General features: G+C 44.8%; 1 protein-coding gene across 3 annotated transcripts; it reads right to left on the bottom strand.

Annotated features, from left to right (window-relative positions):
* Positions 1-13: 13 nt before the first annotated feature.
* Positions 14-24,576, bottom strand: slc44a2 (solute carrier family 44 member 2). 3 transcript variants are annotated; one of them, XM_035636226.2, is made up of 22 exons: positions 24,333-24,552; positions 11,464-11,512; positions 11,294-11,367; positions 9,728-9,812; positions 9,498-9,582; positions 9,290-9,409; positions 9,141-9,201; positions 8,886-9,012; positions 7,667-7,750; positions 7,285-7,397; positions 7,053-7,184; positions 6,857-6,956; positions 5,817-5,909; positions 5,556-5,640; positions 5,153-5,415; positions 4,791-4,885; positions 4,213-4,316; positions 4,044-4,117; positions 3,835-3,905; positions 3,628-3,716; positions 3,460-3,544; positions 14-1,222 (listed from the first exon to the last, which is right to left on the bottom strand). In XM_035636226.2, exons 1-22 carry the CDS (start codon positions 24,367-24,369, stop codon positions 1,113-1,115), a joined length of 2,136 nt encoding a protein of 711 aa, XP_035492119.1. In that variant the 5' UTR covers positions 24,370-24,552; the 3' UTR covers positions 14-1,112. The 3 variants fall into 3 exon arrangements, with proteins under 3 accessions (XP_035492119.1, XP_035492117.2, XP_035492118.2); XM_035636224.2 differs by lacking the exon at positions 14-1,222 and adding an exon at positions 1,639-3,185 and having other exon boundaries at positions 24,333-24,576; XM_035636225.2 differs by lacking the exons at positions 14-1,222; positions 24,333-24,552 and adding exons at positions 1,639-3,185; positions 13,473-13,665.
* Positions 24,577-24,771: the final 195 nt, after the last annotated feature.

Here is a 24,771-nt window from a genome sequence, read left to right on the forward strand (position 1 = left end):
TAGGCCTGTCCAGTCTGTGTTTATGTTTTAATGTTCATACATTTCAGACACAATCGTTTTTTTTAAATGAGATCCAAAAAATGAAAACGAAAATGGAGACAGTTGCTATGATGCTGCATTTGTGCCGTAAGTTGATCAATCCAAAATATTATATTTCAAATTCTATTTTCTGCATACTTGCCCCCCCACCAAAAAAAACGAACAAAGTTAAATAATGCTTCAGGATTTTTCAAAAGGCTTCAATGGGCAACAGTGACAAAAACAAACGGAGTCATGTGTTATTTTTTTTTACCAAAGAAGCAATGGTCTCTATTATTCTTTGAACACTGGCATGGCAACACAAGTTTACAACAAAATGAGAGACAATGTAAAACGTTATACAAACTTAAAATGTGTATATAACCGTAGATATATCCATCTTAAGTGGAGACTCTGAAGAACCAAAAAAAAAAGAACACAAGCTTTTACCAAAATAGCAACTGTAAGTTCAAGTCAAATCTCCTGGCGTCATATGTAATCTCTTTAAGGCTTTTAGAAACATACTGAGGTTTTAATTACCTAATGTTGAGCAATGTCGCTTTGGTGAGTTCATTTCACACAGTGCAATATGCTTAGTTAAAACTGATAAAGCACGACTTCATTCGGGCGTCAGCAGGTTAAATCTGCGACATACTGAACCCTGCAAAGCCTCCACATAAAATACACAACAGCACAGACACACAAAAATGGGGCGATAAAGACCAAGATGATGACAAAAAAAACAAAAACGTGAGAATGTTTTGGGCAAACTGTTGTTATCGTCTGTGATAACAAACTCCTAAATTCCTTCTGTATTAAAATCACACAGACGACGGCCGAAGACTTTGGAACAACATACTGAAGGAACAGAAATACATAGACGTCGGAAATTAATCCCATCTGACGGCAAAACACACAAAGTCTGTATCTACATGGTGTAGCACAGAAATGGTACACGATTCCTCCTACTGTTCACACACACACACACACACACGCACAGACACACACGCACACACACACACGCACACGCACGCACAGACACACACACATACACACACACACACGCACACACACATATGCACGCACACACAGACCTAATCTACAGATTTGGACTCTTCGTTGGACTTCTTCAGGAGGGTGAGCAGGTTCTGCGACATGAAATAAGGCCTCTCCGCTGATCCATCGTTGCGCTCGAGGTCCTCCACTGTGACACGGACAGAGGCAGTTGAGGGACAACATGCTAACACACCTTCAATTGTCATTATACGCATGCTCGTATTTATGCATTGTCTGTCTATAGTCAGTTTTGTCTTTGAGATAGATAAAGAATTATAAGGTCAGCAAAAACAACTCATCATGTGATGTCACATAAGTCTAACTAAACTCAAACTAAATCTCTAAATTAGTGGTTCCCAGGGATCATTTTCTGTTTTGCAACTGCCACACCAGAGCCACAGGCGATACAGAGTCGTACTTCTCAGGTCATGACAAAGTCAGTCCTGTCTGGTTTTGCTCTAAAACATTAAAAACTCACCTGTTTTCAAACACCAAACCATCTTGACACACGTGTGCACACACTCATAATCACCGTAGACTGACATATACCCATAACAGAACCCCTATGGTTATAATATAATCACCTTTAATCAAGATTCACAGCCAATAAATATGGAATGTCATCAGTAATTTCCGTGGAAAACATCTCAACAAGTTGACGATCAAGAGAAAAGTTACAAAAGCATCCAGATACTTAAAGTATGTTAGTTTGCGAGCATTCAGAAGGCCATGTCAACACCATGCAGCACTTAGAGAGACAGAGAGTGAGGATAGGGACAGAGCCAGGTAGTTGTGGTTAGTAAACAACGAGGGGGCCGGGCGGGGGGGGGGGGGTCCAAAGAGTCTGAGAGGTTGTCATGGCGACACAGCCACAGCACTTAACGCCAGTCCAAGAAATACCAAGGCAGGTAGATGGTAATAACAATACACAGGAACCCATCTTGGTGAGGATCTCTACAAGACTGAAGCCAACAAAAATACATCATAGGCATACACCACTGTGTATATATATATGTATATGTATATACATATATATATATATATATATATATATATATATATATATATATATATATATATATATATATATATATATATGTATATGTATATATATATATACACACAGAGAAAAAAAAGATCCAATATTCATACAGCATATCAAATGTGTCTGTAAGGTTTTGGCATCAGCTGGTATGATTGTAAACAGTGAAAGCGATTCACCTGTCGGTCGAGATGTATTGGTTTGGTCCGACTGTACGCGGTAGTGCGTTCGTTAACGGGCTCAAGACGACAGAGATCAGTGACAGAGATCAGGCACGGGTTCAGCACTCACAACATTCTACAGATCGTCACGATATAAAAACCAACACGGTTCTAAAATTCAACACGAGAGAGCGTTTTTTTTCTTTTTTTTCAAGCTACAGAGATGCACTGGGCTTTTTGACCTGCTTTGACCTTCTTCACCTGGACGCCACATCGCTCACACACAAGCAAGGCCATGTGAAATTTAGCTTGTTCTATGCCGTACATTGATCAGGTCCGTATCACAAATTTGCAGGGAACAGTTATTTCATTCTTTATGCTTTTATGAGGTTTACCGAGCCTAGCTTCTTCTTTTTTTTGATGCCACAACATTACTGCTGACTTCTACTCCAGTGGTGCAGAGGGAGGATTTTTGTCCTTCGATTCCTCCTCCTCCTCTTTCTTTTCACCAGTCTCCTCTTTCTCAGGGGTCACCTCCTCCGTCTTTTCTTCCTGTTTTAACTCTGCCGCTTCCTTCACCTCTTCCTTCTTCTCAGCCTCCTCTGCTGGACTTATTGCCGGTTCCTCGCTCTTCTCCTCTTTCGGCTCATCAACATCTGTCTTTGACTGTAGCGGCTGCTCCTCTTCGTTTTCCTGCTTGAGGACCGTCTGCTGTGTCAGCTGGATCTCTCCATCTTGCTGCTGCTGAAGAGGCGTTTCCTCCTCCAGCGTCACCTCCTCCGCTTGCTTTGCGGAGTCTGCCTGGTCCTCGTCCTCCTCTCTCTTTGTTTTGGAGAGGATCTCGTGCAGCTCGGGGGACATGAAGTAAGGCCTGTCGGACGAGCCGTCGTTTCTTTCCAGGTCCTCACCTTTTTCAGTGTGTGGGGATGCATTTGTTGTGCGTTTGATTTGGGTTAATGGAAAGTAGGGAGGGAAATGACAGGAAATAAAGGGAGTGTGTGAAAATAAATGTGAAGTGAAATTAATGGGAGAAACGAGACAAAGAGAAGACGAGTCAGAAACAATGGCGAGAAGAAGAAGAAACCAGCAGCTCAGCTTGAGACGGTTGTATCACTGCTTGAAACCATGAAGAAGAGAGAGGATCCGCAGGGGAGACCCTGCTATCAACTGAAAGTTACTCACAGAAGCAGAGGAAGAGTGTGTCCACACACATGGCGTACACACTGAAGAAACCGTGGGCGATGAGGTAGGATCCCACTACCACTGTCTGGGTGAGGAAAAAAATCACACACGTCAAGAGCCCTGCTGCTGCATGTGAGCTTGAATCACAGGAATACAACTGTTCCTTACCATTATTGGCACCCAGTAATAGTTCAGAGATGGAGCAGCATCCTCTACTGCTTTGATTCTTCCAGAGAAGAAGAAGAAAGAGAAGATCCCTGTACGGAGAGAATAATTAGATTCAGTGGATTTTAGTTAGAGAGCCAGAGAGCGCTCTCTCTCTCAACTGGTTCAGAAAATAGATTCCTTTGGTCTAAAAAAAAAGCAACAACTTACCAACAATGCCAACAATGAGGAGCTTCCCAAGAAACAGCAGGAAGTCGGTCACTTTGTCTAACACAGCCACTCTGCCAAGGAAATGAGCACAGTGTACAACGTGAGAGTGTGTCAAGGTAAATCGGGCTAAGAACAGCTTTAATCGTGAGCAAATCTTTGTAGTCTAAAAAAAAATAAAAAATGTGTATATCAATGTGATAAAATCCCACCGGAGGATGTTCCTCATGAGAAGGAAGAAGGCGTCTCGGGCTGAAGGACAGAAACTTTTTCCATAGATGGCAATCTAGGGGGAAAACAAAGAAACAGAAACAAAAAAGTTAAATCTACTAAGAGGACGCAACATCTGTCCCGCAGCTGTGTGGAGGCACAAGGACTCACCATGATGTAGGCATTTCTGTTCAGGAACTTGATGCACTTCTCCAGGCACCAGAAGCAGCACTTCATGCAGCTTAGCAGGAATTTAGCAAATTTGTTCTGTGCACCTGAAGGATGACAACCGTTATGATACAACGCAAGAATGTTCAGGAACCTGTCATAGCCTTTAAGTATCCCTGCAGCTATAAATACACCAGAAGTCGAATAAGTGTGAAATTGTTAACTCTGTGAAAGGTGCAGTCGAGGCAAAGTAAATAATAATTACTATTATTGCTGGTGTCAACAGTAATAGTCATAAAAGACAATGTTTGCCACCGTAACATATTGGAAAATGATTGTGTCAAAGCATCTTAACCACATATTTTAAAATCAAAGTATAGATAACCTGCATCATTCTGACTCTGAAGGCTTTCTACATGTACTGTATGCATCCAATAGCAGAGTAACCTATTCAACAAGAAAATACTAAATACATAAGACCCCAATTACTGATGAATATTGGATACTGATGGAAACATGTAGTTACTCAGCACCCGGGTGTATTGAGTCAGTCTCCTTGTTCTAATGTGAGATCCTCTGACCTTTCAACTTTTGGTCCAGATACTCCAGAATGACCCTGATAACCTGAACCACAGACAGGATGAGGGAGCCGAAAGCCAGGGAGCCGGCGTGGTACCTGCACAGGAGGAGAGTGAAACAAGAGGCAGACTGTGAGCATCCCACCTACTGACCTTCTCACCTGTCGTATATGGAAGAGAATCACACAAACCTGAACTTCTTCCAAATTTCTGGAAGTATTGAAAATCAACATTTGCATGGAGTTAATAGCCTGACTAACAATGACTGAATCACATATCACCTGCTACATTGAGTTAATGTGAAACTGTATTTGTACAGTGTGTATCTAAAAAAAAAAAAAAAATCACTGAATCCATCATCTTACCTTAGGGCGCGTCCTAGTGAGGCGAAGATTGGGTAGGCGGGAATATGATCGGGCTTCTTGAAGGCCCAGTAATATGATGCGAAGGCCCCCGACAGAGTGACCTGGCCCAGGGCCGTCACAAAGTTGGCGCACCAGAAGAACAGGAAGACGTTGTAGAACTGGAACAGGATGAGGTACTTGTGGTAGATGCTCTCACCTCCGTAGAAGGCAAACAGGCACTCTGCATCTGGACACTGGGCAGAGGCGTTGGAGGTGTTGAACGTCTGGGGAAAGAGATGGGGAGGAGGAGAAGACCAAAGGATTATTGACAATGATGAAAACGGTCATGCTACCCAAGGAAAACAGCGCCCTTTCCATAGAGTCTGCCAAATATTAAAGGCAACATTGACATTTAGAAACGTACCTTGGGGTCGCAGGTCTCCCGTGAGTACTCGCACTCAGAGTTGTTGAACACCTTGTACACCTGCTCGTTAGAGGTGGACAAGAAACTGGTCAGAGCTGTCAAGGAGACAACAAGGGGAGGGAATCTCTGAAAGGGTCACTCTGGGGTGATCTGCATCTATTTATAATGACACACCCACTGCGGGAGGAAAAAGAAGGGAATAATTCTCAAAAGAAACTATTTTGATCCTCTTTAATCATCATCTGAAAAGTGAAAGGATACACAGCAGTGACGGCCCAGTAGGCGATCACCACGGCCAGGAGGGCAAAGGTCAGCAGTGGGTAGAAAAGAGAGGACATCACATGGCCAACGGCTCTGAAAAGGATAACAATGGTCAAAGTGTTATATTAACCAGCTTAGATATTATACTCTCCAAAAGTAAGAGGAAGTCCTCCCAAACAAAGAAATGTACACTCTCCCTCACAGTGAAGGATCGGCGTAAGAACTAAAGATCTGCTCTCTACTGTTATGAAAGAAAAACGCCATTTGGTGTCAGCAAAACCTTTCAAAACAAGGACACACACACCATTATATCTTCAAACAATTGTAATGTTGAATGTGTTGAACACAGCTGCCTGTTTACAAGTCCAGCAGACATAGAGCAACACTCATTTGAAGTTGTGTTTCCGCCCAATTTATGAAGTCTAATATACTCCCTCGTTTTAACTCTATTTTGGTCTCCATCATCTATGGAAGGAAAATATCTGGTTCGCGAAAAAACACTTGATGGAGTCGAGGGCAGGTGTGGAACTGCATGATAGTTTTCTGGGGGGGGGGTTCGTCACTATAAGTGGCTCTTTTCACGTTACACACTGTTTGTTGGATGGATATTGATTGGTGCAGATTGAAAATGAGTGAGCAGGTCTAGTCACGTTTCCATCTCATCTGGGAAACGAGATAAATGATGCAGCACAATGCAAAACTTGGAAGTTGTAATAAACCCTGTGTACTGTAAAACGCATGTATGAATTGATGTATGAAAAATGAAGATGCTTAGTAAACGGTACGGAGCTGTTTCATAATGAACACGTGTGGTCAGACATGCGCCTTATGTTAATAGAATGTCATTGGTTTAAGGAGTACTGCCTGGCAGAAAAGTTGTATAAAAAAGCGTAAACTGGAAATGAATGTTAGTTGCTCTGCAAACCGACTTGGCTTTTCTGTTGATAAAGTCCATCAGATGATTCAGTTTCTAAATAACATAATTCTTCACTCTCACAGGTACGTGGCACCTGGATCCCACCGTACTAAGTCAGACTGACCTGCTGGCCTCTTTGATGAGAGCGATCGCGATTAGGATTCTCTTCCTGAGGAAGATGAGTAGCAGGATGATGATGAATTCCACGATAGCCAGGATGATCACTGCGAAAAAATAGTGAATGAAATCGATTAACAGGATCCGTCAGCAGTTGATACAAAGCTGTGCTGCTGCGGGAGTGAAAGCATGTATGCGCTTACTGAAGGCCAGCCACGTCTGTCTGATCTGCAAGTAGACAGAGAAGTCGGTCTGCAGGCCCAGGTCACGGATGGTGACGTCGGCACCAGGCTCTCCCTTCAGACTTGCAAATTCCATGTAACAGTGGAAAATACCTGAAGAATTGTAAGTAGTTTTTAGAATTTCATTTCAATAAAACCAGAGCAAACTTAGAGAGCAGCGCAGAGCAATCAATAGAAGAGACTGAAGACATACCGTATCCAATTACTAGAATAACCAAAACAATCATGATCCAGACCATGACGCCGGCCAAGAATCGCAGCAGGACGATGAAAATCAAGCTGACTAACATGGCAATCACCAGACCGCTAGACAGGGAGGACACATCAACATGTTTAACATATTAGTTCAAACAAGTCTTTGGGCATGTTAGCCCGTAATATTTCAGTTGCACTCATTCATATTTTGTGGTTTGTTTTAGCGAAAGTCAGTCTTGAACGTTCATAAATGCTTTTCACATCTGCAGAGGTGAATTATCCTGTCTCGTGTCAACAGAGCCAGTAAATATTTGGTACTCGTAAATTTCGCATTGCGTTGATCTCTGTTAACCTAGCCAGCAGAGAGCAGGCAGACTTACAGCAATATCCAATGCCAAGACTGAGTGTAGTCTTCAAAGATCCTCATGGCCACCTGGCGAGCTTCAACGGCCACATTTGACTTCCTGTTGTAAAAGGAAATACAAGTTAAAACCAATCACCAGTGTCCAAAATGAACATTGCAGTCATTTGCATATGTGTGTATTGTTCATCAGCTAAATGCTACATGCTGGTGTAGCATCACTGTATAAACTCTGATAATAGTTTTAAGAAATTCAACAGCAAGCTAATGCTAACAAGGTACGCGATTCTTCTCACACCTGGAAAATAACAATAATAATGGCCTGTAATATGCATTTTTCAGAATGTTCTTCTGTCTTCAACGATGCTGAACAAAATTTACAAGAAAAAGCTGGTTTAAAAAAACCAAGGACACAATTTAAACTTTTAATTTCAAACTCTTTCATTTGTTTACATAGGGGATAACGTTTTTAATTCATTCAAGAAAGGTAATTTATGAAAATTGTAAATGTAAAAATGTAAATGTAATTTTTACATGGTTCTGGCCATGTCACAAGTGTACAGTAATTTGACACGGCGTTGTGCAGGAGCTTCACACTGTCGACTGAAAGGATGAAGCACAACAACAGCAGTCGCACTCTTCATCTTGATGAATAACATGCAGGGAGTATTCCCCGCAGGGAATAGCACTGATAGAAAACACTGAAGAAAAGACTCTCCAGGCCGCATAGACAACAGAGCAGAACCAACGCTGGTGCCCTGAGTAGCCGAGGCCTTTAAGGAGGATGTCAAATCAGCGCAGTGAGTTATCGTGGTGACGTGATATGCGATCTGTCAACGGACACAACACAGCACGGTGTGGGACAAGAAGGTCCCGCAAGAACCAGCTGATTTACCGACAGCATTTTCTCTAGAGCTGTCCACCTTTATATTTCAGAGTACAAACTGCATTTTAGTCAGACCAATAGTCTAATACCCTGATAATTGATGAAAATAGTCATCAATTGCTTTCTGTCAGCTAATCAACCACGGCCAATCCACTAAGTAATCATTTTTTCAGGGACTAATTTGATCAAAACGTTGATTTATCATGCTAATTGCACACGTGTTAAAGGAAAATCTGAAATTGTAACAGGATTCTATCTTTGTATTAATCAAATATCTTTGATATTAATAATAATATTGGTTTATTTAGCCTGGACATACTATATATGTGTCCATACAGTGAAAAGGACTCACTTTGAAGCCTCCAACACGTCAGTGGCGTTGATATTGACGCCCTGTCCAGAATCGAAAGTGGTCTCATTGCCCACCACCACCACCCCACCTTTCATCGTTCCCAAGGCCGGAAGGCAGCGACGTGTGACTGTGGAGGGAGGAGGAGATGATCAGTGTTTCAGTTTGTTTCAGCTTCACTGGAAAAACTACAGAAGCAGCAGCTTGCGTGGGTGAAAATTGAGAACAGGGAAACTTGAACAAAAGCTTCTCACTTACAGGCTTTACTGGGCATCAACAATGCTGGACACAAGCCATCCCTCAGGATCTCAGGAGGACTCTGAGTAAAGTAAAACGGCTTTAAATGTAGTTTTTTTTTTTTGTGGTCATATTCTGTGTGATTGATGTGAATGAATCTAATTATTTACCAATTTAGCAAAGTCCACTCCGTCCTTGCAGAACTGTTTGTAGTATTCATGGTCTTCTTTGCTTCCTAACTTGGCTTTCACCAAGGTGAGATGCCTGTCAGGACAGCTTTCCACACATAACTGGACACAAATGACAACATAGGGTCATGACAACCAACGTGACCGTTAGAAACACGGCAAAAAAAAGATTTAGCTTTGTGTTTCTGACCTGTGTGGTGGGACACTGGAACTCCAGCAGCACCAGGGGACTGGCACATTTCAGTATGTTGAAGTAGAGCAGAAGAGGCTTCTTCCTTTTGATTAAGTGACACAAAGTTATTACAGGGCCAACGTCATAAGGAAATAGCCATACGTCCCAGATGAAGGGGTATCACAATACAGTAATACAAAATCATTATTCGCATGTGATCATCCTATTCATGTTGCCATGCAACTCACTCCAGAGGTGTTCCAGCTTGTCCACAGAACTGCCCCCTGCTGTCTGTGGGGTAGATCACTTTCCTGGGGTCACCCTGGGACCAGGCTGCATGGAGAAGAGTAAAAATCAGAGGTACAGTATGTCTGAGGCCGACCACGAGGCACTGACAACACAAGAACGAGGAATTCCAAAGATGGCGCACAGCGATGTGACATCTCATGTCTTTTCTTTGATTTATACACTTTTAAAGCATTCAAACGCTGCGTTTGACTTCAGTCAGGTTAGGGTTCGTTGTCGTTGCAGACTAAAGTGAACATCAAACAACAACTTTTTTATAACCTATCAAAATTAAGAATATACTGGTTTTAAAAACAAATAATTGTTATAACGTCAATGTGGGTGACTCTCTTCTTTCGCTTTCCCGCCACATTTTAATATCTGCCACTGCCAAGATGAAAGTGGTTGCCAACCACAGTTAAAATCTAAGAAGAACAAAAGAAAAGGGAAATACGTATCTAGTGTAAAAAACAATCACACAGGACAAATGTGTATTTTACATCAAAATACACATTTTGATGTACATCTGTTAGATACTGTTTTTTACATCAAAAAACAGTATCTATTCATGGATTATTACCACAACTGGAGTTGAAGATAATTAAATTAATATACTGATCTTTTTCTGATAAATGACAGATGCAATTTTCAAATCAATCAAAACCAAGTACATGAAGACAGAGTTCATACAGTGTCAAGAACATGAAAAAATAGACAAAGCATAATGTCTTAAATATGAAACCTATTTCTAACACACATACAGTAAGCTGCAGATCCCTAAGATCACTACTGTATCCATCCATCCATCGTCTACTGCTTTATCCATTTAGGGGTCGCGGGGGAGAGGCGGGGTACACCCTGGACAGGTCGCCAGCCTACCACATGCAGAGACAAAGAACCATTCACTCTCACATTCACACCTACGGTCAATTTAGAGTCTCCAATTTACCTAGCCCCATTCTGCATATCTTTGGACTGTGGGAGGAAGCCGGAGAACCCGGGGAGAACATGCAAACTCCACACAGAAAGGCCCTGGTTGGTTTTGAACCGGGATTCGAACCGAGAACCTTCTTGCTGTGAGGCAAAGGTGCTAACCACTACACCACCGTGCAGCCCCAATGTTAGCCCATCAAAATCCTGTTCACATAATGTCTTCGGGTCACTTCTTCCGTCCTTCATCCAGGTCAATCGATCTGTTTTTCGGTCAATGATCGCTGCTTTGAAATTGCTTTAAATGCTTTACTCCTTGTAAATTAGGAGAAACATTAGTTTTGATGTTCATTTACATTGTGTGTTTTAGGTATGATGTATTGTAGATAAGGACATTGGAAACAATCTTCAACGCTACTGTGATGAAGGCAAGAAAGGAAAAAATGTTTGGTGAATAAACCATGTGCTGAAGAAAGTGACTGGTCTTAAATGTATAAAAAAATAAAAAATGGACACAATTATGAAAGCTAGGTAAATCAATATTTCTATGAGCTTGGGTGTCAGCAATACATATTGCAATGATGCGGTCTCAGTCTTACCGAGGATACCCACAGCGAAGTATCCCAACAGGGCCAATATGAAGAGAATACAGCAGAGGACATCTGTGCAGCCCCTGAGCAGAGGAGAGGCAGGATGTGGTTACTGCTGCCTTGTACCGGAGAAAGAAAATAAATTATAATCAGGGATTGATTTGAGACATATATCTCACCTGTCGTGGATCGGCCCTTTGAAGCTCGGATCGAACTTCCTGGACTCCCCTGGGGGTAAAGAGAGACAACAGAATTGTTATTCTTGTCTACCATAAACTCAATTTTTAGACTTCTACTATAAATCTCACTCTCATGGGACTACAAAACAGAGCACATGCATCATTTAGGCTACTTGACCCAGAACCTGTGGTTTCACCTGAGGGACTCTAAACGAACAGCTAACAAGAGGCTGAACCGATTTATTGGTTGGCCGATATGAGCCTTTCACAGACATTTCTGTTTTTATGTTAGCCGATACGCGCCACTACGAAACTGAATAAGCAATGCAAATTACATATTTTATATATTTCTGTTTACAAAAAAGGATTTATGTTCATTCTATTAATTCAAGTCCTATATATTTGGTTGTATTTGTGTATTCTTTTTATTTCTAGTTATTTATAGCAATATTTATGCTTAAACTGTGAAATATCAAGCTGACATCTGTATCAGAAACTTTTTCAAAATCCATATCGGTCAGCCTCTATCACTAAGATATACAGTCAGTTGTCAGTTTATTAGGAACGCTTGACCTAAAACGAGTGCAGTCTGATACGAGAGTCCTATAATAAATCAATGTTGAAGTTTTTTGAACTGTTAAAGACGTGTTGATTTAAGTTCATTTTACAATGAATAGTCTGTGGCGTTGCTGAGCTGTACTCTGTTATGTTGACAGTGTGTTTGTATTATTTAGATTTTTTTGTTTGTACAGTTCAGTGCAGATTATCAGTTTGTTTGTTTTTTCTTAATTTTTCTATAAAAAGAGCTAAACAGATGTGTAGGATTGTGTTCGACATTGAAGGAGGTATGCACTCTCCTGAATGTCATTATAGTTCGGAATCTGATTAGTTGAGCAGCCTGATTGCTTTAATGAAATCAAATCTGCAAGTAAGTTCATTAGTTTCCACGTTTCCATGTTTGACAGACACATTTAAGACAAACTATAACCTCTGCTAAGGCCGAACAATCCCACACGTCTGTCAGCTCCAGATTATTATGATGTGGATGTGCACCAATCTGTACAAACTCATAGATATATGTTGAGGAAAGTGATCTGCCCCTTCGATCACATCTGCACTCAAATTGAACGGGTCCAATGTCCCCAAGTCTCATGCAAATTGGTTCAGTGCTTTTTACATGATGCTGCTGACAATCAAACAAAGAAATAGATATCAATGAACAAAACCTCGGTAGAGGTGGAAGAACATATTTCTTGATTTAATACAGAGAAAATGCTTTTCCATCATTTTAAAATAGATTTATCTGTTGAATACACTTGTGTAATTGAGACACAAATGAGTACAATGCATAAGTGTAAGCCCGCCTGTTGACAGAGACAGGACAATCTCCAGAACAAAAGGATTCTTCTGCCCGACTGTCATGCCTAGCAACCTATAAAATGGCCCCCCGGCGACGGCGAGCTCCCTATGGACATCACTTGCCGCCATGGAAACACCTCAGACACTGAGAAACATCGACCGAGCCCACTCTGCTCACAGTGAGATCATCGTGAGCTAACATTCTGAGTCAACAGGAATGAGGACGAGAGAAATGAGCATGGTTCTTATTGCCGTTTTTACTGCCTTCTAAATAACGATCAATCAAAATGTGTTTTACACATTGAAGCAATAACACAATCCCCACGATCAACATCTTTCTGTAAGACCAGACACTGAGCCCCTAGACATCCTGTCACATCAACTGTTCTTCAAATGCTCATTTACAGAAGTACAGATGATGGCTGTTGTCACAGCCTGCTGTTCACACATTTACTAAATATTCAATACCTCGCACGCTGAGAAATCAGTCACACGCACATGTACAGGACACACACACAGCTTCTGCCCACACACCATAGACACAACGATGAGATGAACCAAACGCAGCGCCCAGTCTGACAAGCTGAGTGTCAAGTCAACAAGACATTCAGCAGCACATGAAAAGTCAGCGGGGGAAGCTGATACAGTACCTGCTCTTTTGTATTTTGTCATTGTGCCCATATTTCTCCCAATGTTTCTCTCATGGACACTTTTGACAGATTCCTCTCAGTGTGCTGTGTGCGGTGGTTGCCTCTTTAAGTCTCCTTCCTGTATGAGTTTTGCATCTTACGGCCTCTCACTCCTTACTTCCTTCTTTCACAGAGCTCTGCTGATCTGTCAGTGTACTGCTTCTCTCTCTCTCTCTCTCTCTCTCTCTCTCTCTCTCTCTCTCTCTCTCATCGCGCGTCGGGGGAATTGCAGGCAAAACAGTATGACAGGGGAATTGAGAGAGCTGCTCAAAGGCGACGAAGACTTGTGGCGCCTGAGAAACTCCTGCTGACAAAACTTGGAGACGTTCACACACACACACACACACAACAGAAAATGTGTACTTTTTTACACATCTCACAACAGGAAGCGTTAGTTCCAGTAGTAGGCAACATTGTTTTGAATCAGAAATCAACTCTTCAACTCAACCCCACATATTAACAGCTCAAGCTGTGCCCTCTGTTTCCTTGCTTCCGCAGTTTTACAGTTGTGCAGTTTGCAGCTGCATGCAGCACAGCTGCACGTCTCCCACCTCACTGTTGTCATATGACCAAAAAATACCTCACTCCACCAACACAGTTCTTGACAAAACTTTTGAAAACACAAAAAAACACACGCGCAGCATAAAACTACTGTACTTTACCCTTATATGATGAATGTCCTTCTCTTGGCGTTTTTCTCAGCTTCCTGTTTCTACTTTCAGCTGTAGTTTCCAGTGTTACAGCACTTTCAGATTTCAGCTTTCAAATTCAAACTTTAAACAAGAATTCCTGAAATGGTTTCATTCACCTTTAAGATGAACATTCGATTGTGATGCATTGGGCTCGTTGGCGTACAAGAGGCGACGATTACAGAGTTACAATATGGATTTAAACCAAAAGTTTGAAGGGATGGCTTACTCCCCCTCCTTGCCATCACTTTGAGTGTGTGAACATGTTCTCTTTCCTTGAACCGATGAAGATAAACACTGGAAGTGATTTTTCCACCGGGCTTTCATTTGTGCGGCCATCTGCGAATGTGAGAGACACATCAGAGCCGAGACGACATACGGCTCTTTTTCTTGTTTTGTGCCATGAAGCAATTTTTGACTGAGCTGAAAAGCATTCCAGCAGATCTGCTGCTGCTGCATACAGGCGACCAAATGTCCCGTAAATGATCTTGTTTTTGTACGTCATTGTTAATAGATGGGATTGGGCATTTAGCTGTGATGGTTAAGGTTAGGGTAAGGCATTGTGCATTATGTCAACGAGTCTCCTCAAAGACAGAAGTGTGTGTGCGTGTGCGTGTGCGTGTGTGTGTGTGTGTTTTACAGGGAGTGATGATGTCATGACTGATGTGATTCGCTAATGGGCCCAGAGGGGTTATCAGATGAGCCCTTCTCTGGCTACCTTAATGGGTAAGTGGCCACTTTGGTCGTGTGTGTGTGTGTGTGTGTGTGTGTGTGTGTGTGTGTGTGTGTGTGTGTACGTGCAAGGAGTACATTTAGTCTCTTTTTTAGACATTTTTATCTTTCTATTAAGGACATGTAGATAAGATGATGGTGAAATGGTATTGACATGGAAATGATCAGAAAATATTATATGGGCTATTGTACTACTACTACTGTATCCAGCTGCTGCAAGCTGCTTTAAGGGATCTCCTCCTTGACTGCTACTAACGAGGTCATTGGCCTAGATAGAAGAAACACATGAAAGTCTCTTTTTGAAGAGCTAAACTGACAACCACTGGCTCAGATCACCGTCTCTCTCTTCGCTCTCTCCAGTCACTGCTTGGATCACACAGCAACAGTTTGTCTCATTTCCCCCCCCAAACCAACCGCTATAGTCCAAATGACAAGCGATCATTGTGAAACACTCGGCAGTGGTGCCTTTGTGCGTGCGCGTGCGTTGTGTGTGGTAACGTGTCTGTGCGATTGCCAGCTTTATATTGACTGGAAGCGCCTTGACTGTGTCTGCTGAGTAGGTAGAGCGGGCAAGGCTGAACACAGCCCCGACAGTGCAGGCTGCAGCCTGTCTGCCTACACAGAAAGGGGGAGATGTAGTAGTAAGTGTAACAGCGGTAGCAACCACGTACAACTTCTGGGTCAAACGCTGCTAATAAAAAATTCTGTTTAAGAATATTGGTGAGCTGCATTGTGAAAACCTTTGTCTCCACTTTATAAGGGCATTTGCTTTTTGACCTTTTAGCTTTCATGGGCAAGGAGGGGGGGTCGCAAGGACTAAGTGCTGTTTACATGGTAACAGGAAAACAACGAGGAAATGGTCCACAGCAGGAGCTGTGTGGATGGACTAAAGAGGATGTGTACTAGTTCATCGTGGGGATGGGCTGTCAGGAGGATCTTAACATCGAGAAAGAGGGAATAATTTATCAGACTTAGTGTTGTAATCCCAACAGAATACCAGTGTGAGGAGGGCAGCTTGGCCTATGGCCATCCTCGCATGTCACAACACTGACAGGGGGTATTAAAGCAAAAAAAAATATAACAGTGGTTATAGAGACATGATGACTAAGCAGTCCATATGGACCACAGCCGCCTGCTGCGGGCTGCCGGCTTGGTGCTGGTGGAGAAAATGCATGTGTGACACACATAACAATCAGCGGTGAGTCATGTGTCTGGCCGGGACAAATTCCCCATAATGTGCGAAAAAAAGCAACAAAATATCTGTGAAGTGCATGTGCTTCACTGTTGATATTCATATCTGTGTGTGTGTGTGTGTGTGTGTGTGTGTGTGTGTGTGAGTAATGATGCGACCATAAGTCCATTTACGAAAAAAAAACAACCAATGGGTTTCGAGCCCAGTGGAAATACAGTAAATGAAAAAAACTCCTCCTCCTCCTCTGTTAATATTATTATTATTATTATTAATAATATAATTTGTAATCCATAATAACCTGAAAATGACGCCAATTTAATTGACACCCACCGAAACGAGCCTACTTCTGTAGAATGACAACCTACTTTTCCGAGCTTTATTGGAGCTAAACCTATCTTTTGTTTTTTTAATATAGCCTGTTAAAATAGGGCAACATCGCCAAATAAAGTGAAATATTAAAGACTAATTTAATTAAAGCTGCGAGCAGCGATGATCGGGCCCTCGCACTCTTGCCGTCGGGGACGCGCCGGCAGCCGCTCTCCACGCGTCCGCCGGGTCTCGCGACGGCCGGTCGGGACGCGACGATTTCTCTTCCCCACCCTAGGGAAGCGGGCTCCGGAAACCGTCCAGTGGCAAGAAGCGGCCCATGTCGCGGAGTGGACGTCCCCAACCCCCCCTTGCCCGGCTCCCCGGGGGTCCTAAAAATAGGCGGCGAAGTGTACGTACACTTCAAAATACCTTAGAGCTGAGGTCAGGGTATTCCAACTGGACAAAGGCAAGGTGGTCTTTTCCACCCGGCCAGCACAGTCCTCCTCAGTGGGGGGAACATGTCCACTCGGTGGAAGTGCAACCTACCCCAGGGGCCCCCAGGTACCCCCTGGGGGCCCCTGGTACCCCTGGGGTACCCCCCGGCACCCCTCGGGCCCTCCTCCCAAAGTCGGCAAGTGAGTTTTGGGCCGATTGGACTCTTGGCCCCCGGGGGCCCCTTGTGCCCAAGCCCCCGGTGTCGGCAAGTGAGTTCTGGGCTAATTGGACTTTTGGCCCCCGGGGGCCCCTGGTACTCCCGGGCCCCCCTCAGGCCTCTCCCCCCGATGTCGGCAAGTGAGTTCTGGGCTAATTGGACTTTTGGCCCCCGGGGGCCCCTGGTACTCCCGGGCCCCCCTCAGGCCTCTCCCCCCCGATGTCGGCAAGTGAGTTCTGGGCTAATTGGACTTTTGGCCCCCGGGGGCCCTGGGGGCCCCTGGTACCCCTCCCCAGAGTCGGCAGGCGAGTTTTGGGCAAAAGGGGGCCATTTACCCAGAGTGGACAAATATTCCTCCGATTGGACATATTTACTGTACCGTACTGTACTACCATGACAAGTTCTGCGATGTCGACAAATGTACCACGAAGCGGACACCCAAAAATTTACAAAGTGAATGAAGTGGACAAAAAGGTCCATCAGTTGGACAGGTGTACGAGTTAGGGAAGTGGTAGGGGCCCCTGTGTCCAACGGCAATACCCGGGGGCCCCCCCCCCCCAGCCCAGAAAGGAGTGATAGCGCCACCGACAGGCGCAGTGGCTTTGGCACACTTTGCGTCCAATTCGTGATCTTAGTCACAGCCATATGACACCCTAACAGGGACGCAAGTCCATTGTGACGACCTTTGACCAATGGCAGGAAAATGCCCATTCATTCTCAGCCACGAAGTGGAAAATTCCCTTACCCGTGTCCCGTAGGAGGAGTTCGTCAAAGTGCGTCGCCTTTCGTTCACTGCTTACCCCAAGGTAAAATCCAAAATGGCTGACTTCCGGTTGGGCGGAGCTAATTGCTCCAAGAGGCTTTTTGGTAGGTCGTCGGGAGGTACATGAGCCGACCGAATTTGGTTCTTCTAAGTCAAATTTAAAGGCGTTAGAATTGACTTTGAAATGTTGTAGGGGGCGCTATGGAGCCATTTTGACACAATTGGACAAAAGACACATATCAGACATATTGTCTTGCCACTCTGAACATGTCTGCCAAGTTTCATGAGAAACAAAGCATCATAAGTGCCTCAAATATGTAACGTATTTGATGGCGAACAGGGCGTCACCATGGCAACAGCGTTTGACATATGGTCAAAAATTTCACAGTACAATATCAGCCATGTCTCACAACTAAGCTGACCAAATTTGAGGTTTCTCCAGTGAACCTGCGAGGCAGAGGACGTAAAAGAAGAATTTCAAACTTCCTATCACCATTAGGTGGCGCTATGACTTATGTCCAATATTGACATATAGATGTGTTTAGGGTGGGACTGTTATCACGCCTGAGAAGTTTGGATCAGATTAGACCATGTAGCTTTGATTTTGAGCAACTTCCTGTTCATGGTGAATCACGCCTCACCGCGGCCACGCCTTTCGATGTGGAGTAAATCTTTTGATATCGTTTGATCCGGAAGGCCTCCTCTACGCGTTGCTAAAGTTTGAGGCGGATCCGAACAACCGCCTAGGAGGAGTTCGTCAAAGTACGTCACCTTCCGTTCACTGCTTACACCAAGGTAAAATCCGAAATGGCTGACTTCCGGTTGGGCGGAGCTAATTGCTCCAAGAGGCTTTTTGGTAGGTCGTCGAGAGGTACATGAGCCGACCGAATTTAGTTCTTCTACGTCAAATTTAAAGGTGCGATAATTGACTTTTAAGTTTTGTAGGGGGCGCTATGGAGCCATTTTGACACAATTGGACAAAAGACACATATCGGACATATTGTCTTGCCACTCTGAACATGTCTGCCAAGTTTCGTGACAAACAAATTATCATAAGTGCCTCAAATATGTAACGTATTTGATGGCGAACAGGGCGTCACCATGGCAACAGCGTTTGACACATGGTCAAAATTTTCAAAGTATCATATCAGCCATGTCTCACAACTAAGCTGACCAAATTTGAGGTTGCTCCAGTGAACCTGCGAGGCAGAGGACATAAAAGAAGAATTTCAAACTTCCTATCACCATTAGGTGGCGCTATGACTTATGTCCAATATTGACATGAAGATGTTTTCAGGGCGGGACTGTTATCATGCCTGAGAAGTTTGGATCAGATTAGACCATGTACCTTTGATTTGGAGCAACTTCCTGTTCATGGCGAATCACGCTTCACCGCGGCCACGCCTTTCGATTTAGACAAAATCTTTTGATATCGTTTGATCTGGAAGGCCTCCTCTACGCGTTGCCCAAGTTTGAGGCGGATCCCATGAACCGCCTGGGAGGAGTTCGCGAAAGTACGAGGCCTTCCGTTCGCCCCTTACGCCAAGGTAAAATCAAAATGGCGGACTTCCGGTTGTGCGGAGCTAATTGCTCCAAGAGGCTTTTTCGTAGGTCGTCGGGAGGTACATGAGCCCACCGAATTTGGTTCTTCTACGTCAAATTTAAAGGTGGGATAATTGACTTTTAAGTTTTGTAGGGGGCGCTATGGAGCCATTTTGACACAATTGGACAAAAGACACATATCGGACATATTGTCTTGCCACTCTGAACATGTCTGCCAAGTTTCGTGAGACACAAAGCATCATAAGTGCCTCAAATATGTATTCGTATTTTATGGCGAACAAGGCGTCACCATGGCGACAGCGTTTGACATATGGTCACAAATTTCATAGTACCACGTTAGCAACTTCTTACAACTTAGCTGACCAAATTTGACGATGATGTGGTCAACCTATAAGACAGAGGGCGTAAAAGTGTAGACACATGTTACTTCCTGTTGCCAGTAGGTGGCGCTATGACCTATGTCCAATATTGACATGGTAATCTGTTCAGGGCGAGACTGTTATCATGCCTGAGAAGTTTGGGTCCGATCGGAGCATGTACCTTCGATTACGAGCGACTTCCATTTTCATGGCGAGGGATCGAAATTCGCCACATTTTCGCCACGCCGTCACAGCATGGGCCTCTGACGTACACTCAAGCTTTTGATATCGTTTCATCCCATGGGTCTTTAGATGACACACGACAAATTTGAAGTAGCTCATGTGAAATTTGTAGTAGTAGTTCATTAAAATATGGCACGTGAAATATGGATTTTGACACAAAATGGCCGACTTCCTGTTGGTCATAGGAAATTTTGCCAAGAGGTTTTTTGTCAGGTCCGACAAGATGTATCTGCCACCCAAATTTCATTTATGTAGGATACTCCAAATTTTTTTTTCCTATACCTGCTGATTTTTCCAGGGGGCGCTGTGAAGCCCCTGGGCCACACCCAGTGCCGGGCCTCTAGGCCTGAGTAGCGGGAGCAGTTTCTGACGTGTGTGCCAATTTTCATCCGTTTTCGCATATGGGAACAGGGTGTAAAATGAGTGAACGATGCTGAATAAGAATAATAATAATTAAAGCTGCGAGCAGCGATGATCGGGCCCTCGCACTCTTGCCGTCGGGGACGCGCCGGCAGCCGCTCTCCACGCGTCCGCCGGGTCTCGCGACGGCCGGTCGGGACGCGACGATTTCTCTTCCCCACCCTAGGGAAGCGGGCTCCGGAAACCGTCCAGTGGCAAGAAGCGGCCCATGTCGCGGAGTGGACGTCCCCAACCCCCCCTTGCCCGGCTCCCCGGGGGTCCTAAAAATAGGCGGCGAAGTGTACGTACACTTCAAAATACCTTAGAGCTGAGGTCAGGGTATTCCAACTGGACAAAGGCAAGGTGGTCTTTTCCACCCGGCCAGCACAGTCCTCCTCAGTGGGGGGAACATGTCCACTCGGTGGAAGTGCAACCTACCCCAGGGGCCCCCAGGTACCCCCTGGGGGCCCCTGGTACCCCTGGGGTACCCCCCGGCACCCCTCGGGCCCTCCTCCCAAAGTCGGCAAGTGAGTTTTGGGCCGATTGGACTCTTGGCCCCCGGGGGCCCCCGGGGGCCCCTTGTGCCCAAGCCCCCGGTGTCGGCAAGTGAGTTCTGGGCTAATTGGACTTTTGGCCCCCGGGGGCCCCTGGTACTCCCGGGCCCCCCTCAGGCCTCTCCCCCCGATGTCGGCAAGTGAGTTCTGGGCTAATTGGACTTTTGGCCCCCGGGGGCCCCTGGTACTCCCGGGCCCCCCTCAGGCCTCTCCCCCCGATGTCAGCAAGTGAGTTCTGGGCTAATTGGACTTTTGGCCCCCGGGGGCCCCTGGTACTCCCGGGCCCCCCTCAGGCCTCTCCCCCCCGATGTCGGCAAGTGAGTTCTGGGCTAATTGGACTTTTGGCCCCCGGGGGCCCCTGGTACCCCGCCCCAGAGTCGGCAAGCGAGTTTTGGGCAAAAGGGGGCCATTTACCCAGAGTGGACAAATATTCCTCCGATTGGACATATTTACTGTACCGTACTGTACTACCATGACAAGTTCTGCGATGTCGACAAATGTACCACGAAGCGGACACCCAAAAATTTACAAAGTGCCTTTAAATTTGACCATTTTGACACAATTGGACAAAAGACACATATCAGACATATTGTCTTGCCACTCTGAACATGTCTGCCAAGTTTGATGAGAAACAAAGCATCATAAGTGCCTCAAATATGTAACGTATTTGATGGCGAACAGGGCGTCACCATGGCAACAGCGTTTGACATATGGTCAAAAATTTCACAGTACAATATCAGCCATGTCTCACAACTAAGCTGACCAAATTTGAGGTTTCTCCAGTGAACCTGCGAGGCAGAGGACGTAAAAGAAGAATTTCAAACTTCCTATCACCATTAGGTGGCGCTATGACTTATGTCCAATATTGACATGTAGATGTGTTTAGGGTGGGACTGTTATCACGCCTGAGAAGTTTGGATCAGATTAGACCATGTAGCTTTGATTTGGAGCAACTTCCTGTTCATGGTGAATCACGCCTCACCGCGGCCACGCCTTTCGATGTGGAGTAAATCTTTTGATATCGTTTGATCCGGAAGGCCTCCTCTACGCGTTGCTAAAGTTTGAGGCGGATCCGAATAACCGCCTAGGAGGAGTTCGTCAAAGTACGTCACCTTCCGTTCACTGCTTACACCAAGGTAAAATCCGAAATGGCTGACTTCCGGTTGGGCGGAGCTAATTGCTCCAAGAGGCTTTTTGGTAGGTCGTCGAGAGGTACATGAGCCGACCGAATTTAGTTCTTCTACGTCAAATTTAAAGGTGCGATAATTGACTTTTAAGTTTTGTAGGGGGCGCTATGGAGCCATTTTGACACAATTGGACAAAAGACACATATCGGACATATTGTCTTGCCACTCTGAACATGTCTGCCAAGTTTCGTGACAAACAAATTATCATAAGTGCCTCAAATATGTAACGTATTTGATGGCGAACAGGGCGTCACCATGGCAACAGCGTTTGACACATGGTCAAAATTTTCAAAGTATCATATCAGCCATGTCTCACAACTAAGCTGACCAAATTTGAGGTTGCCTCAGTGGACCTGCGAGGCAGAGGACATAAAAGAAGAATTTCAAACTTCCTATCACCATTAGGTGGCGCTATGACTTATGTCCAATATTGACATGAAGATGTTTTCAGGGCGGGACTGTTATCATGCCTGAGAAGTTTGGATCAGATTAGACCATGTACCTTTGATTTGGAGCAACTTCCTGTTCATGGCGAATCACGCTTCACCGCGGCCACGCCTTTCGATTTAGACAAAATCTTTTGATATCGTTTGATCTGGAAGGCCTCCTCTACGCGTTGCCCAAGTTTGAGGCGGATCCCATGAACCGCCTAGGAGGAGTTCGCGAAAGTACGAGGCCTTCCGTTCGCCCCTTACGCCAAGGTAAAATCAAAATGGCGGACTTCCGGTTGGGCGGAGCTAATTGCTCCAAGAGGCTTTTTCGTAGGTCGTCGGGAGGTACATGAGCCCACCGAATTTGGTTCTTCTACGTCAAATTTAAAGGTGGGATAATTGACTTTTAAGTTTTGTAGGGGGCGCTATGGAGCCATTTTGACACAATTGGACAAAAGACACATATCGGACATATTGTCTTGCCACTCTGAACATGTCTGCCAAGTTTCGTGAGACACAAAGCATCATAAGTGCCTCAAATATGTATTCGTATTTTATGGCGAACAAGGCGTCACCATGGCGACAGCGTTTGACATATGGTCACAAATTTCATAGTACCACGTTAGCAACTTCTTACAACTTAGCTGACCAAATTTGACGATGATGTGGTCAACCTATAAGACAGAGGGCGTAAAAGTGTAGACACATGTTACTTCCTGTTGCCAGTAGGTGGCGCTATGACCTATGTCCAATATTGACATGGTAATCTGTTCAGGGCGAGACTGTTATCATGCCTGAGAAGTTTGGGTCCGATCGGAGCATGTACCTTCGATTACGAGCGACTTCCATTTTCATGGCGAGGGATCGAAATTCGCCACATTTTCGCCACGCCGTCACAGCATGGGCCTCTGACGTACACTCAAGCTTTTGATATCGTTTCATCCCATGGGTCTTTAGATGACACACGACAAATTTGAAGTAGCTCATGTGAAATTTGTAGTAGTAGTTCATTAAAATATGGCACGTGAAATATGGATTTTGACACAAAATGGCCGACTTCCTGTTGGTCATAGGAAATTTTGCCAAGAGGTTTTTTGTCAGGTCCGACAAGATGTATCTGCCTCCCAAATTTCATTTATGTAGGATACTCCAAATTTTTTTTTCCTATACCTGCTGATTTTTCCAGGGGGCGCTGTGAAGCCCCTGGGCCACACCCAGTGCCGGGCCTCTAGGCCTGAGTAGCGGGAGCAGTTTCTGACGTGTGTGCCAATTTTCATCCGTTTTCGCATATGGGAACAGGGTGTAAAATGAGTGAACGATGCTGAATAAGAATAATAATAATAATCCTTACGGAAACAATAGGGCCTTGCACCTCGGTGCATGCGGCCCTGGTGCATGCAATGCCCCAGGTCCGCGCACCTCGTGCTCGGGCCCTAATAATCCTTACGGAAACAATAGGGCCTTGCACCTCGGTGCATGCGGCCCTGGTGCATGCAATGCCCCAGGTCCGCGCACCTCGTGCTCGGGCCCTAATAAATATTTTTTTTCCGAGATTGAAGGTGTGGCCTCTCCTCGGAAAAAAACAAGCCGCCTGTGGTGGATGAGGATGCCTGCAGATCTGCACAGGAGCCATGAGGTCCACACCCATCCATCCATTGCAGTCATTGTTTCCATTTCTTCGCCCGTTTACAGAAAAAAAAAGCAAAGATCGAGGAGAGAGAGAGAAGTCGCGTCAAAGCTCTTCTTACCGTATTTGCTGTCCGGCTTCTTTTCGTCCAGCTCCATTCTCACACACACGGCTCGGCTCCTCTCTGCTTATCAGACCTTAGACTGGACAGTAACCATGGAAATGTCGAGGGGGGAGAGAAAAAACCATCAGTAATAGTTGCCGACTGCTTTCAGCTCCAGTGCGGGGAGAGACAGTGGAGGAGGGAGGAGACCATTCCAACCCGAACAGCGCATTCCAGGATAACGGAGAGGACAAGACAGCCAATGGGAGAGCAGAACCTGGTGACTGACAGCTGCCATGGCCAATCACGGAGCGCCTCTGCGTGACAAAGGCGTTTGGCTGCTACTGCTACTTCAATGGAATCTGTTGAGTGTTCCTGCGAACTAAGAGCCTGGTCGTAAATAATTGTAATACTTTAATATTAGAGATTCTTTAAATATTTACATGCATATGAACTT

Source organism: Scophthalmus maximus, chromosome 8 (assembly GCF_022379125.1).
Source record: "Scophthalmus maximus strain ysfricsl-2021 chromosome 8, ASM2237912v1, whole genome shotgun sequence".
Lineage (NCBI taxonomy): Eukaryota > Metazoa > Chordata > Actinopteri > Pleuronectiformes > Scophthalmidae > Scophthalmus > Scophthalmus maximus.

What these genes read in the sequence shown, in the direction of transcription:
- slc44a2 (XM_035636224.2), bottom strand. Translation starts at nt 24,369, where the DNA reads ATGGAGCTGGACGAAAAGAAGCCGGACAGCAAATACG. An exon ending in AAAGGGCCGATCCACGACAG is followed by an intron (nt 11,368 to 11,463) that starts GTGAGATATATG and finishes TCCTCTGCTCAG; the next exon opens with GGGCTGCACAGATGTCCTCT. An exon ending in TCACTAGGACGCGCCCTAAG is followed by an intron (nt 4,886 to 5,152) that starts GTAAGATGATGG and finishes CCTCCTGTGCAG; the next exon opens with GTACCACGCCGGCTCCCTGG.